The sequence below is a fragment of the Mastomys coucha genome, unplaced genomic scaffold (assembly GCF_008632895.1).
Source record: "Mastomys coucha isolate ucsf_1 unplaced genomic scaffold, UCSF_Mcou_1 pScaffold22, whole genome shotgun sequence".
NCBI lineage: Eukaryota > Metazoa > Chordata > Mammalia > Rodentia > Muridae > Mastomys > Mastomys coucha.
In genome coordinates, this window is record NW_022196905.1 from 147843102 (window position 1) to 147857073 (window position 13972).

Sequence of the window (13972 nt, forward strand, 5' to 3'; positions counted from 1 at the left end):
TTCAGTTGTCAGCATTTTAGAGATGTTGTACTCATCTGAGGGAGCCTCACTTGAGGTCATGCCCTTATCAAAATGGCTGAATGCTGTGTCCCTGATAGATTGTGTTGTATGGTGACTGATGTGGGAAGGCTCTTCCACTGAGAGTGGCAAGATCCCTAGGCAAGTGGGCCTGGGCTACATAAGAGAGGTAGCTGAGCATGAGACAGTGACCAAGCAAGAAGGGAAGGCAGGAAACAATGTTTGTCTATGGTTTTTGTCTTATTTTCTTGAAGCTTGAGTTTCTATCCTAAGCTTCCAAACCGTGATCTGGCAGTCCATCAGTTGTTTGAACCTGTTCATTACCTGAGTTGCTTTTGGTTAGAGGATTTAATCAAAGTAGGAGAGTAACAAGAACCAAGGGGGGGAAAAGTGATTTTGTTACTGGACAGAGACGGGAAATGTTCTCTACTTTGGAGGAGTGTAGAAGACAAGAGGAACTGAGATGGCAAACAGCATAGACTCTGTACTCACAGCTTAATTGGCTGTTGTAACATATGGAAGATTTGAGTATTTCAAGTAATGCTGACAGAAGTTGAGGTCATAGGATTCCAGTTGAAATTAGATTCCATGAAAAATTTAGGTAGGGGTCACTTGTGTGGTAATTTGACCCAAAATCTTTCTTATTCTGCCCATGCCATTTTATGTGTATGAGTACATTGTAGCTGTACAGGTGGCTGTGAGCCATCGTGTGTGGCTGCTCTTGAACTCAACCTCTGCCAGCTGTGCTTGCTCTGGAGTAATTTACTGCAGCTGTCTTCAGATGCACCAGAAGAGGGTGTCAGATCTCCTTATAGGTGGTTGTGAGCCACCATGTGGTTGCTGGGATCCGAACTCAGGACCTTCGGAAGACCAGTCAGTGCTCCTACCTGCTGAGCCATCTCGCTAGCCCTGGATGTAGTTCTTAAGTGGAATATTGAATCCACTGGAAGATTATTCCTAGTAACTCATTCAAGACTAAAATGAAAAACAATAAACAACAAGTTGGGCTGAAATTAAACAAAGTCTGTGGTTTGTAGTGAAAAATAGTGCTGTGTAGTTTCAAATGACAGCCAAATGCTGAGACAGAGGCCTGGATTCAGGATTGAAAGCCTAAGAAGGTGTCCTAAAGGAACACACACTCCTGTTATGCCTTCAATGAATGGAAAGTGGGGTAGGCAAAGTGATGCCTAGTCCCTCGAAGGAACTTCATACAAAACCTGGTACAACTGTGAACTTCATACAAAACCTGGTACAACTGTGGTTCAAGAATGGGAAAGTCCATCCTAATTTAGAATCCAAACTTGACAGGGGCATTCAAGTTCTGAAAATAAGAAAGATGTAAAATTTAAGGTCGTGGATTCTTCCCCTGAGTTTTAAGTCCAGTAGTGTTCCAGCCATCTATGTTTGCCAGAGTCAGAGCCCCGGTGAGGGAGGATACTGTAAGAGTACATTGCATGAACCTGTGAAGATGAAGCCTGAGATGCATTTTGAGACCACAGATGTTGAGATTCCTAAGCTATGAGACACCTGCCAAGGAGAGCTGCATTCAGGGAGGACAAGTAACTAAACTGAGAGATGTATAAGAAGTTTCAGGGATAGGGGCATCTAGAATTTCTCTTGCAAGGCTATATCCTATTCAAGGAGCAAAGAAATGACAGAAGTGAACTTTATTACTCAGGTTCCTTCTAAGATGACTTGGTTATTACATTAGAATTTCTTGGTTCTGAAATCAGTGGGGAAAGCACCAGAATCATACAAATATATTAACAATGAAGCATACTTTTACAGTGATGCTGGTATCATGGTTTCTGTTTTACACATATATGGAATATTTTAGGATGCATTGACCTATGATGATGTGCATGTGAACTTCACTCGAGAAGAATGGGTGTTGCTGAGTCCTCCACAGAAGAATCTCTACAAAGATATGATGCTGGAGACCTACTGGAACCTCAATGCTGTAGGTAAGACTATGAATTTTGTCTAACTTTTTAAAAAGGGAAACAACTGTTTCTTTATTATTGACGCTTTTCTGTAATGTCAATTGAGAATGAGGAAGAATGAGGTGGCTAAATAAAGTTTACTAAAGAAAGTAATTTAAATTTGCCTAATTTCCAATAATATATCATACATCTTCTGGTACTATATTTTAGGCTACAATTGGGAAGACCTTACTATTGAAGAACATTGTCCAAGTTCCAGAAGACATGGAAGGTAATTTTATGTGCAAGTTGGTATGAATATGCCTCTGAAAAAATGTTAACGTGTCCTGGAACTTTTAAAGAAAAGCAACAGTATTAAAAATAAAAAAAGCACCGCTTCAAGTATATTGATTATTAAATTCTCACAAATCCACATACCTCAGTGTCAGATGTCTGATTTGTGTTTTCAAGGCATTTCTCTAAAAGAGAAGACAAGGAAACAATGCCTTAAAAGATATTACCATTTGAATCATAGACATGTTACGGCTACTCTGTAGAATTTCCAGTCTCTTCTCATAGCACTCACATATTGCCAAAGATATATATTAGGTGATAAGTATATGTTTCTAATAAGCAAATATTCCATAGTAAATCTGATTACTCATATGGTAACGTTGCTAAGTTTAAGTGAGAAGGCAGTTTATGAGAGTCTAGAATGTTGTTGAGGAGTAAATTTCATTCCTATACCACATGTCTATGATGAACAAACAGCCAAAGTGCGTGAATGCAATGTGGAAGTCCTTCTTTTGTTATTCTATTGTTAATAGGTATGTCTGGTGTCACAGTGGATACGAGCCATGTGAGCATAGGGATATTGAAGTGAGCAGTGTACCTCTCTCTTTCTAAGAAAAATTAAAATACATGTAGTAGTCCACATTTGAGCAAACTTTCTCAGTGTGATACAACTTTATAATTAGTTCTTTTCCAACTTCAGTTGAGAATATATCCATAAACTCACACTGTAGAAAATCCCTATGACTACTACGATTGTGGAAATTCTTTTCTGTTTCTCCTGGTTTACCTTGCCAATGTAGTATTGTAGTGCATTTTACAATATAAGAAAATTCATGAATGTAGTCTGTGGTAAAGCTCTGAGCTCTTCCATTTCTCTTCAAATGGGTCCCAAATCTCATATAGAAAAAGGATGCTATAAACTTGAGCCATGTAATAACCCTTGTATCATTCCAGGTATGCAAAACAAATCATAATGAAGGGGAAACCATGAATGTAAACAAAGTGATAAAAATCTTAAGATGTGCTTTCTCTTTACAATTAGACAAAATTGCAAAATTCATTCCTACAAATAAAAAGATTTATTGGTTAGTGAATGCTGTAAAGCTTTCATATGTGCCTATTATCTTTACAGGCATGAAAGAAGTCCCACTCGAGTGAAACCATCTGAACGTATTCCTTATAGGGATGGCTTTGTACATCACAGTAGTCTCCAAATGCATAAAGTAATACATACTGGAAAGAAACACTACAAATGTAACCAATGTGATAAAGCCTTTTCTCAACCCAGTACTCTCCGAGTACATAAAAGGACACATACTGGAGAGAAACCTTATGAATGTGATCAATGTGGTAAAGCCTTTGCACAACAGTCTCATCTCAAAGTGCATATAGTAACACATACCGGTGAGAAACCTTACAAATGTGATCAATGTGGTAAAGCCTTTGCAGTGGATAATAGTCTCCAAATACATAAAAGGACCCATTCAGGAGAGAAACCTTATGAATGTGGTCAATGCGGTAAAGCCTTTGCACAGAAGTCTCATCTCAAAGTGCATATAGTAACGCATACTGGTGAGAAACCTTATGAATGTAATTGCTGTGGTAAATCCTTTGCACTTCGTTCTCATCTCCAAGTACATAAGAGAATACATACTGGAGAGAAACCTTACAAATGTGTTCAATGTGGTAAAGCCTTTGGGGGTCAGAATGTTCTTAAAAAACATGAAAGAATTCATACTGGAGAGAAACCTTACAAATGTAATCAGTGTGGCAAAGCCTTTGCATATCAATGTACTTTACAAGGACATAAAAGATTACATACTGGAGAGAAATCCTATGAATGTAAACAGTGTAGTAAATGCTTTTCCTCTCATGGTCAACTTCGAAAACATGAAAGAATTCATACTGGAGAGAAACCTTACAAATGTAATGAATGTGGTAAAGCCTTTATATGTAATGCTAGTCTCCGAACACATAAAGCAACACATACTGGAGGTAATTTCTATGAATGTAATCAATGTGGCAAAGGCTTTGCATATCAAAGTTCTTTACAAGCACATGAAAGAATACATACTGGAGAGAAACCCTATGAATGTAAGCAATGTAGTAAATCCTTTGTCTCTTATTATGAATTTCAAGCACATGAAAAACTTCATACTGGAGAGAAACCTTACAAATGTAATGAATGTGGTAAAGCGTTTGCACGACACAGTCATGTCAAAACGCATAAAAAAACACATACTGGAGAGAAACCTTACAAATGTGATCAGTGTGGTAAAGTCTTTGGATATCAGAGTACTCTTCAAATACATAAAAGAATACATACTGGAGAGAAGCCCTATGAATGTGATCAATGTGGCAAAGCCTTTGCAAATCAAAGTTATTTCCACATTCATAAAAGAATACATACTGGAGAGAAACCTTACGAATGTGTTCATTGTGGTAAAGCCTTTGTAACTCAGAATTATCTTAAGAAACATGAAAGAATTCATACTGGAGATAAACCTTATGAATGTGTTCATTGTGGTAAAGCCTTTGTAACTCAGAATTCTCTTAAGAAACATGAAAGAATTCATACTGGAAATAAACCTTCCTAATGTAGAGAATATTGTAAAGCCTATTCACCATCAAGTCACCTCCAATTACGTTAAAGAGCACATACTAAAGAATAACCCTATGAATATAACCAATGTTGTATAAAGCCTTTACAGTGATCTTGAAAGGTGTTGTGGTTTAAATATACTTGGCCCACGGCAAGTGGCAGTATTAGGAAGTATGTTCTTTCTGGAGTAGATGTGATGTTTGAGAAAGTATGTCACTGTGCTGTTAGACTCTGAGATCCTAAGCTTAACCTCCACCCAGGGCTGAAGAGTCCTCTGGCCGCCTTCTGATCAAGATGTAGAACTCTTGTCTCCTCCAGCACCATGTCTGCTTGGACAGTGCTGTTTTTTCCGCCTTGATGATATTAGACTGAACTTCTGAATCTGTATACTACCCCCAATTAAATGTCCTTTATAAGAGTTGCCTTGGTCATGGTATCTTTTCACAGCAAAAAGAACCCAAATGAAGACAAACAGCATCAAACATACCACACTGGAGAGAAACTGACAAGCACATAGTTCTCTGCATGGTTGACAAAAGAAATAACATGTTTTAAATAGTCTCTTCTTCCTTCTCTCCTTCCATTTTTCCTTTGTATATTCTTCTACATCTCCTTTTCCTTCCAATTTCTTTCTTTCCCGCCCCCAGGACAGTGATGTATTAAGATAGAATCTCATCTGTAGTTTAGAGTAGTCTTGGATTAAAAATCCTCCCACCTCTACCTCTTGAAGGCTGAGATTATAGGTGTGTATATCCTGCCCAGATTTTTCAAGCAGAAATCCATGGATGTGGAACCCTGAGCTACAAATTAACTGTGTGGTCTTTGGGAAATTGCTAAGTGATGACATTATTGAGAAGTAGACTCAGACAGTACAGTTGTGCCTCCACTCTTGCTACCTCCTGGAAGCCCACTATTATAGGGGTATGGAGTAAGTTTAGGCATTAGTTATAAAGCAGCCTGTTTTACATGAGACAATAATAGGCACCAAAAGGACCAAGAGGGACTAGCGCTTAAAGCACAGTAAAGGCATCCTGAAGCCAGAAAAGGACTCCAAGAGATGCTCTAACAGAGTCAATAATCCTTGGTTGCAAGGACCAACCCCAATGTGTTAAGAGGTATAAGAGAAGTTTCCAAGGTGTTTACCTCTAGCTTCAGATGGTGTTTATTTCATTTAAACACTAGTGTTTAATTTAACCCAGACACATATGGATAGAGTAGAGATGAAAACCTTAAGAGTCACATGGCAGTGTTTGCAGACCATCCAAAGAGCCCTGAACTTACTGACTGCAGAATAAAGAGGGGTTTGGGTTTTTCTGGAGGAGGAATGTCAATGAATCTGGGCTGGTAGAACAAGAAATACAAATGCTCAAAGAGGTTCCAAGGAAATCTCCGGGAATGATATACTCCCAACACCCCTTCCCCTTTGTACTCTAACCCCTTGGTAGCCTAGATTCTTCCCCTCCCTGGCCCCATACTACCCACTGGAGCCTTGCTTCTCTTGCCATCCTGTGTCCTTCAGTTTCAAAAGCAGCAGATGAGTAGCATTGCAAAAATCACTACCAATCAGGTCTTGGTTCAGTATCAAGCTGTTCCCAACATAGGAGACAGTTATTCTGATGACACCTCTCCCTTATAAAAAGAAAAAGGGGGAGTTGTGGGGTAGTGAGCTGTGATAGTTAGCCTGGTCCCTCGTTGAGCTCAGGTTTAGAACCCTGGAGACAGGACAGGCTACTCTTCCTGCAAGAAATGGCAGGTGTTTGGCCATGCCCCTTTGGCCCCTGTCTCTTGTTGCAACTACAGCCTCCCACAGCTTATGATAGAATTCTGTACTAAACCCATGGGGTCTGGGGTATTTTTTGTTAGCAGACCTTTAATGGCTGCTTCTATTTCTTTAGGGTTTATGGGGCTGTTTATGTGGTTTATATGATCCTGATTTAACTTTGGTACCTGGTATCTGTCTAGAAAAGTATCCACTTCATCCAGATTTTTTAACTTTGTTGAGTGTAGGCTTTTGTAGTAGGATCTGATGATTTTTGAATTTCCTGATTCTGTTGTTATATCTCCCTTTTCCTTCTGATTTTGTTAATTTGGATACTGTCTCTGTGCCCTGTGGTTGGTTTGGCCAAGGGTTTATCTATCTTGTTGATTTTCTCAAAGAACCATCTGCTGGTTTTGTTGATTCTTTATATGGTTCTTTTTTTTTCTATTTGACTGATTTCAACCCTGAGTTTGATTAGTTCTTGCCATCTACTCCTCTTGAATGTATTTACTTCTTTCGTTCTAGACCTTTCAGTTGCACTCTTAAGCTGGTAGTATATTGTCTCTCCATTTTCTTTTTGGAGTCGCTCAGAGCTATGAGTTTTCCTCTTAGCACTGCTTTCATATTTTCCCATAAGTTTGGGTATGCTGTGCCTTCATTTTCATTAAATTGTAAAAAGTCTTTAACTTCTCTCTCTGTCTTTCTCTCTTTCTTCCTTCCTTTCTTTCTTTCTCTCTCTCTTTCTTTTTTTCCTTCCTTCCTTCTTTCTTTCTTTCTTGATCAATTCTAATTGAGTAGGGCGTTTTTTGGCTTCCATGTGTATGTGGATTTTAGTTTTTGGTGATCTGATAGGATACATGGGATTATTTCAATCTTCTTTTATCGGTTGAAGTCTGATTTGTGACTTATTATATAGTCAGTTTTGAAGAAGGTACTGAGGTGCCGAAAAGAAGGTGTATTCCTTTGATTTAGGATAAAATGTTCTATAGATATCTGTTAAATCCATTTGGTTCATAACTTCTGTTAGTTTCCGTGTGTCTCTGTTTAGTATGTGTTTCTATGATCTGTCATTGATGAGAATGGGGTGAAGTCTTCCAGTATTATTGTGTGAAGTTCAATGTGTGCTTTCAACTTTAGTAATGTTTCTTTTCTTTTATGCATGCAGATTCCCTTGCATTTGGAGCATAGCGGTTTAGAATTGAGAGGTCTTCTTGGTAGTTTTTGTTTTTGTTGGTTTTTTTTGATGAGTATGAAGTGACCTTCCTTATCTTTTTTATAACTTTTGCTTGAAAGTGAGTTTTATTCAAAATTAGAATGGCGACTCCAGCTTGTTTCTTGGGACCATTTGTTGATAGGTCTGCCTTTATATGTTACTTGACCTTTTTCCCTTACTGCTTTCAATATTCTTTTTTTGTTTTGCTCATTTGGTGTTTTGACTATTATGTGACAGGAGGAATTTCTTTTCTGGTCCAATCTATTTAGAGTTCTGTGGGCTTCTTGTAAGTTCATGGGCATCTCTTTCTTTAGGTTAAGTATGTTTTCTTCTATAATTTTGTTGAAGATATTTAGTGGTCCGTTAAGTTGGGAATCTTTGTTCTCTTCTGTACCTATTATCCTTAGGTTTGGTCTTCTCATTGTGTCCTGGATTTTCTGGATGTTTTGGGTTAGGAAATTTTGCATTTTGCATCTTCTTTGACTGTTGTGTCAATGTTTTTTATGGTATGTTCTGCATCTGAGAGTCTCTGTTCTATCTCTTGTAGTGTATTCATGATGTATTCATCTGTGTATCCTGATCTCTTTCCTTGGTTTTCTGTCTCCAGGTTTTTCTTCCTTTGTGATTTCTTTATTGTTTTTATTTCCATTTTTAGATCTTGGATCATCTTGTTCAATTCCTTCACCTGCTGTTTTTTGTTTTTTCTGTAATTCTTTAAGGGCTTTTTTTTGTTGTTGTTTCCTCTTGAATGGCTTCCACATGTTTACTTGTGTTCTATTGTATTTATTTAAGGGAGTTGTTTATGTCCTTCTTAAAGTACTCTATCATCATCATGAGATGTGATTTTAAATCATATTCTTGCTCTTCCAGTGTGTTGGGGTATTCAGGGCTTGCTCTGATGGGAGAACTGTGTTCTGATAGGGCCAAGTAATCTTGGTTTCTGTTGCTTATGTTCTTGCCCTTGCCTCTTGCCATCTGGTTATATCTGCTGTTAGCTACTCTTGCTGTCTCTGACACTGGCTTTTCCCTCCTGAAAGCCTATGTGTCAGTCCTTCTGGGAGATCAGTTCTCTCTGGGAAGAATTTGGGTATTGAGAGCTGTGACACAAGGTCAGCTCTTGGTGCCAACAGAAACTGGAAGGATGATAGAGGTCTCAAAAGAGCATATAATGAATTGCCATAGAGAAATACAGAAAAACACACAGTCAAACAGGTAGAAGTTCTTAAAGAGGAACCAAATACATCCCTTAACGAAATACAGGAAAATGCAGTCAGAAAGGCAACTATTCTCAGGAATAAAAAAATACAATAAAAGAAATGGATGCATAGGTGAAATAAAAGGCCAAATGTAAACATTTCCTAAGACAAAGAATCTAGGAAATTTAGGACACAATGAAAGAAAAAAACTTAAGAAGTATAAGGTAAGAAGAGGGTAAAGATTCCCATTTCAAAGGGACAGAAACCATCAGCAACAAATCATAGTAGAAAGCTTTTCTAACCTAAAGAAAGAGATGGCTATAAACATGAAAGACTCTTACAAAACACCAAATAAGTTGGAACAAATATGAAAATACTCCCAGTACATAATAATCTGAATAGTAAATGTACAGAAGATAGAATATTATACTCTGCAAGGGAAAAAAGGCCAAGTGACATATAAAGGCAGGCCTATCAGAATTACACCTGTCTTCTCAACAGAGGCCCTAAAAGCCTAAACACCATGAACAGTTGTCTTACATACTCTAAGAGACCATAAATGCCAGCCCAACTTATATAACCAGCAAAATTCTCAATCACCATATATAGTGTAACCAACACATTTTATGACCAAACCAAATTTAAACAGTATCTTCCTAATCCAGCCTTATAGAAGATACTAGCTGAAAAACTGCAATGCATGGGGGAGAACCACATCTAAGAAAACAAAAGAAATTAATCATGTCACAGCAAAATCAAAAGAACAGCATCACACACACACACAGACACATACAAACACCCACACTTTCACCTCCAATACAAAAATTAGAAAAATTCATCATTAATACCTTTCAACTTCAATTGTCTCAATTCACCAATAAATAGACACTGGCTATCAGCCTGGATTTGTAAGCAGCATCTGCTGCATACAAGAAACGTAGTTCAACGACAAAGATAGACATTACAGCAGAGTAAAGGGCTACAAACTAGGTTTCCAAGCAAACAGACTCAAGAAACAAGATGGAATAGCCATTCTAATATCTCATAAAATAGACTTTCAAAGAAAAGTAACTTTATATTCATCAAAGGAAAAAAATCCAACAAATTGACATCTCAATTAAAATCATGTATGTCCCAAATTCAAAGGTGCATACATTCAACAAAAGAACTTTACTACAGCTCAAACCACATATTGACCCCCACACAATAATAGTGTGAATATTATAGAACTTTGTCCAAAATTGACCATAAAATTGGGATAAAACAACCCCCAATGGAAACAAGAAGATTGAAATTATTCCATTTCTATTCTATCAGATCACCACAGACTAAGGCTGGAGAAAAGAAAGCTCACATACTCATGGCAACTGAACAACTCTCTATTCAATGATAACTTACTCATGGAAAAAGTTAAGTATTTAAAGACTTCCTAGAATTATAGCACATCTGAAAGCTCTCAAACAAAATTAATTAAACACACCCAAAAGGAGTAGGTAGCAAGAAATACTCAAACTCAGCTGAAATTAACCAATTATAAACAAAGAGAACAATACAAGGAATCAATGAGACCAAGAGCTGTTTTCTTGCAAAAAGCTGCAAGATAGACAAACCCCTTACCTAAACTAACTAAAAAGCACAGAGATGGTATCCAAAGTGACAATATCTGGAATGAAAATGGAGACATAACAATAGAAACTGAGGAGGTCCAAAAAAATCATTTGGTCTTACTTCCAAAGCCATTATTCTACAACAATGAAAATTTGCACTACATTCATGAATTTCTAGATAGATAACTCATGGCAACTTTAAATCACAATTAGGTAAACTATCTAAATAGTCCCAAAACAACCCCCCACAGTAGAGACAATCATAAAAATTTTCCAGCTAAAAACACTCTAGGGCCAGATGCTTTTAGTGTACAAGTCTATCAGACATTCAATGAAGAGCTAATGCCAATACTCCTTGAGATGGTTTGTACATGCTTGGCACTGTTGGGAGTTATGGCCTGGTTGGAGTAGGTGTAGCCTTGTGGGTGTGGTCTTTACTCTCCTGTCCTAGCTGCCTGAGAGTCAGTATTCTGCTAGCAGTCTTTAAATGAAGATGTAGAACTCTCAGCTCCTCCTACACCAGGCCTGCCTAGATACTGCCATGCACTTGCCTTGATAATACTAGACTGAACCTCTGAACCTGTAAGCCAGGTTCTATTAAATGTTGTTCTTTATAAGATTTGCCTTAGTCATGGTGTCTATTCATAGCAGTAAAACCCCAAGACAGAAGTTGGTATGAGGGACTTGGGTACTGACTTAGGACTGATTATGCTTTTGTTTGGAAGAATGTGCATTTGGGGACTTTGGTTTTGGAAAGCACTGGGATACTTTAGATGGGGCTTAATGGACTATCCTAGTAGGAATATGGAAGATTTTGTTACCGAGAGTGATTTGAATTGTGCAGACCTCACCCAAGAGGTTTTAGTGGGGAAGAACTTCTGTAGTGGTCTAGAGAGCGTATTTACAGTATTTTGGTGAAGAACGCAGCTGATTTTTGCCTGAGGCTAAGGTACAGAGCTTTATATTAAATGCATTGACAAAGGAAGTTTCAAAAAAGCCCAGCAGAGACTTTGTTGTTTCGTTAAGCCTCATTGAAGACCATTTTGAACAAGCATAGCAAGCTTAGAAAAGAAAAAAATATAAAATATATGGTTCAAGTATTAAAGGGGTGCTAGGAAGTGAAATGGAGCTGAATCCTATGTTCTAGGAGGTAATGTATTAAGGATTTGGGGACAAAATCCCATATAAATAATTTAGATCCAGGCATGGTGGTACACATTTTGAAATCAAGAATTAAAAGCCAAACAGATCTCTGAGTGCAAGGTTATCCTGGGACAAAGCAGGTTCCAGATGAAGGAAAGTTTAAATCCAGACATGGTAGTACATGCCTTTAATCCCAGCATTACAGGATACAGAGCCATGCAGATTTCTGAGTTCAAGGACAATGTACAGAGCAAGTTCCAGGAAAGCTAAGTTTAAGCAGAGAGGGAATGTGAAAACAAAAAGCTGATAATAGAATAAGGGGGACCATGTTCCAGCCCCAGCAAGCATCAGAACATGGCAGCTGCACCCATGTTGATCTGGCTTCACAGTGAAAAATAGAAAGGACTCCTGAGAATATTGATTCTGGTTAGCTGGAGCTAAGAAATTAGTGGTGCTTAATAAGAGATCAGCATCACTGAGGTGAAATCTTCTGGGAAGTATTTTCTGGGAGCACAAAGAAGCTTTGTTCCAGAGAGAGCCAAGATTATACCTTGTGCTACAGCTGTACTTGGTAATGTATAGGAATCACCCAGGTGGTAGTGGTTTTGAAGGTTTGAAGGGATCATGAAGACCAGCTGAGGCTTGGGACTGTAAGAGACAATGGAAGGTCATTGGTGAAGGTACAGCCTCAGTTTCAGTTGACAGCCCAGGACTGAAGAGGTCATGCAAAGGAGTTGAGGCTTGGCAACATGAAGAGAGCCTATGAGGGGCTATTGGTGAAGCCTAGTCGCAATATATTGTCCCCAGTATGCTGTAGACGCCAGCAACATGGGATGATCACCAAGAACAACAGCAGCAGTGGAATGGATCAACCTGAGCTTAGAGTGCTACAGAGGGCAGATCTGGAGAAGTGACACCAGCCCTTTAGAGGAGCCCTGAAGATCATGTGTAGATCTCAGACATCAAAAGTTGATTTGGTCAGGGTATCTTTACACATGAATAAATAGAATGGAATTATGACATAAATTAGTATGAGAAAGGTGGGACTGGTTGTAGGAGGAATGTGGATTTGTGGCTTTTTATTACTTTGAAATTTAGAACTCCATCTAAATTTTTGGCTGAAGGTCTCTTCGTCTTTTTTCATTGGCTGCTTCATGGATCCTCTTAGAGGACAGTTATGGAAGGTTTCTATTTGCAAGCATAACAGAGTATCATTAATAATGTCAGGTATTGGTTTTGGCCCATAGGGTATGTCTCAATTTGGGGCAGTCATTGGCTGGTCATTTGCTCCCTCTCTGTCCTTTGTTCCTGCACATCTTGTAGAGAGGACACATTTTGGCTCACAGGATTTGTGGGTGGGTTGCTGTCCTTGTCTCTTCACTAGGAATCCTGCCTAGCTACAGGAAGTGGTCACTTCCAAGTTTGTATCCTGTGAAGTTAGGAGTCTCAGCCAGATTCATCCTCATAGACTCTCTGGAGCCTCCCCCATTCCAAGTGTCTGACAAATCCTAGACATTACTCCCCATGCCAATTTCCTTCTCTCTCCCATGCTCTCCTTATATCTGATCCCTCCTGCTTCCCTCTTCTCCCGTGCCCTTCTCCCACACAGTTCCTTCCTTCAATCCACCTCCAATATCTATTTTGTTTTTCCATACACGATAGATTCAACCATCCTCTCTTGGATCCTCCTTATTTTTTGCCTTCCTTGGGCCCATGGAGTAGAAAATGGGTATCCTGTACTTTATGGTTAATACCTACTTTAAGTGTGTACATACTATCCATGTGCTTTTGTGTCTGGGTTACCTCACTCAGGATGATATTTTCTGGATCCATCCACTTGAGTGTAAAATTGACAATGTCCTTGTATTTAATGGCCAAGTAGTATTCCATTGTGTAAATGAACCACTTTTTCTTTATCCATTCTACAGTTGAGAGACATCTGGTTGTTTCCAGATCTTGGCTATTATGAATAAGCTGCTATGAACATAGTAGAGCAAGTGTCCTTGTAGGATGGTGGGGCATCATTTGGGTATATGCTCAGAAGTGGAATAGCTGAGTCTTAAGGTACCACTATACCCAAACTTATCAAAAACCACCAAGTTAATTTCCAGAATATTTGTACGAGTTTACATTCCGACTGTCAGTGGAGAAGTGTTCCTCTTTCTTCACATCCTTGAGCTTGAATGGTGATCTTCACCATTCTTTTTTTTTTTTTTTT

The 13972-nt window shown here is 38.5% G+C and overlaps 1 protein-coding gene across 1 annotated transcript in view; it reads left to right on the plus strand.

Annotated features, from left to right (window-relative positions):
- Positions 1–5254, plus strand: part of LOC116068858 (zinc finger protein 431-like) — an 18045-nt gene extending 12791 nt beyond the window's left edge. The window contains exons 2-4 of the mRNA XM_031338954.1: positions 1856–1982; positions 2172–2232; positions 3367–5254. Coding sequence (XP_031194814.1) covers positions 1856–1982; positions 2172–2232; positions 3367–4831 — 1653 coding nt within the window. The 3' untranslated portion in view covers positions 4832–5254. The remainder of the gene's footprint in view (positions 1–1855; positions 1983–2171; positions 2233–3366) is intronic.
- Positions 5255–13972: the final 8718 nt, after the last annotated feature.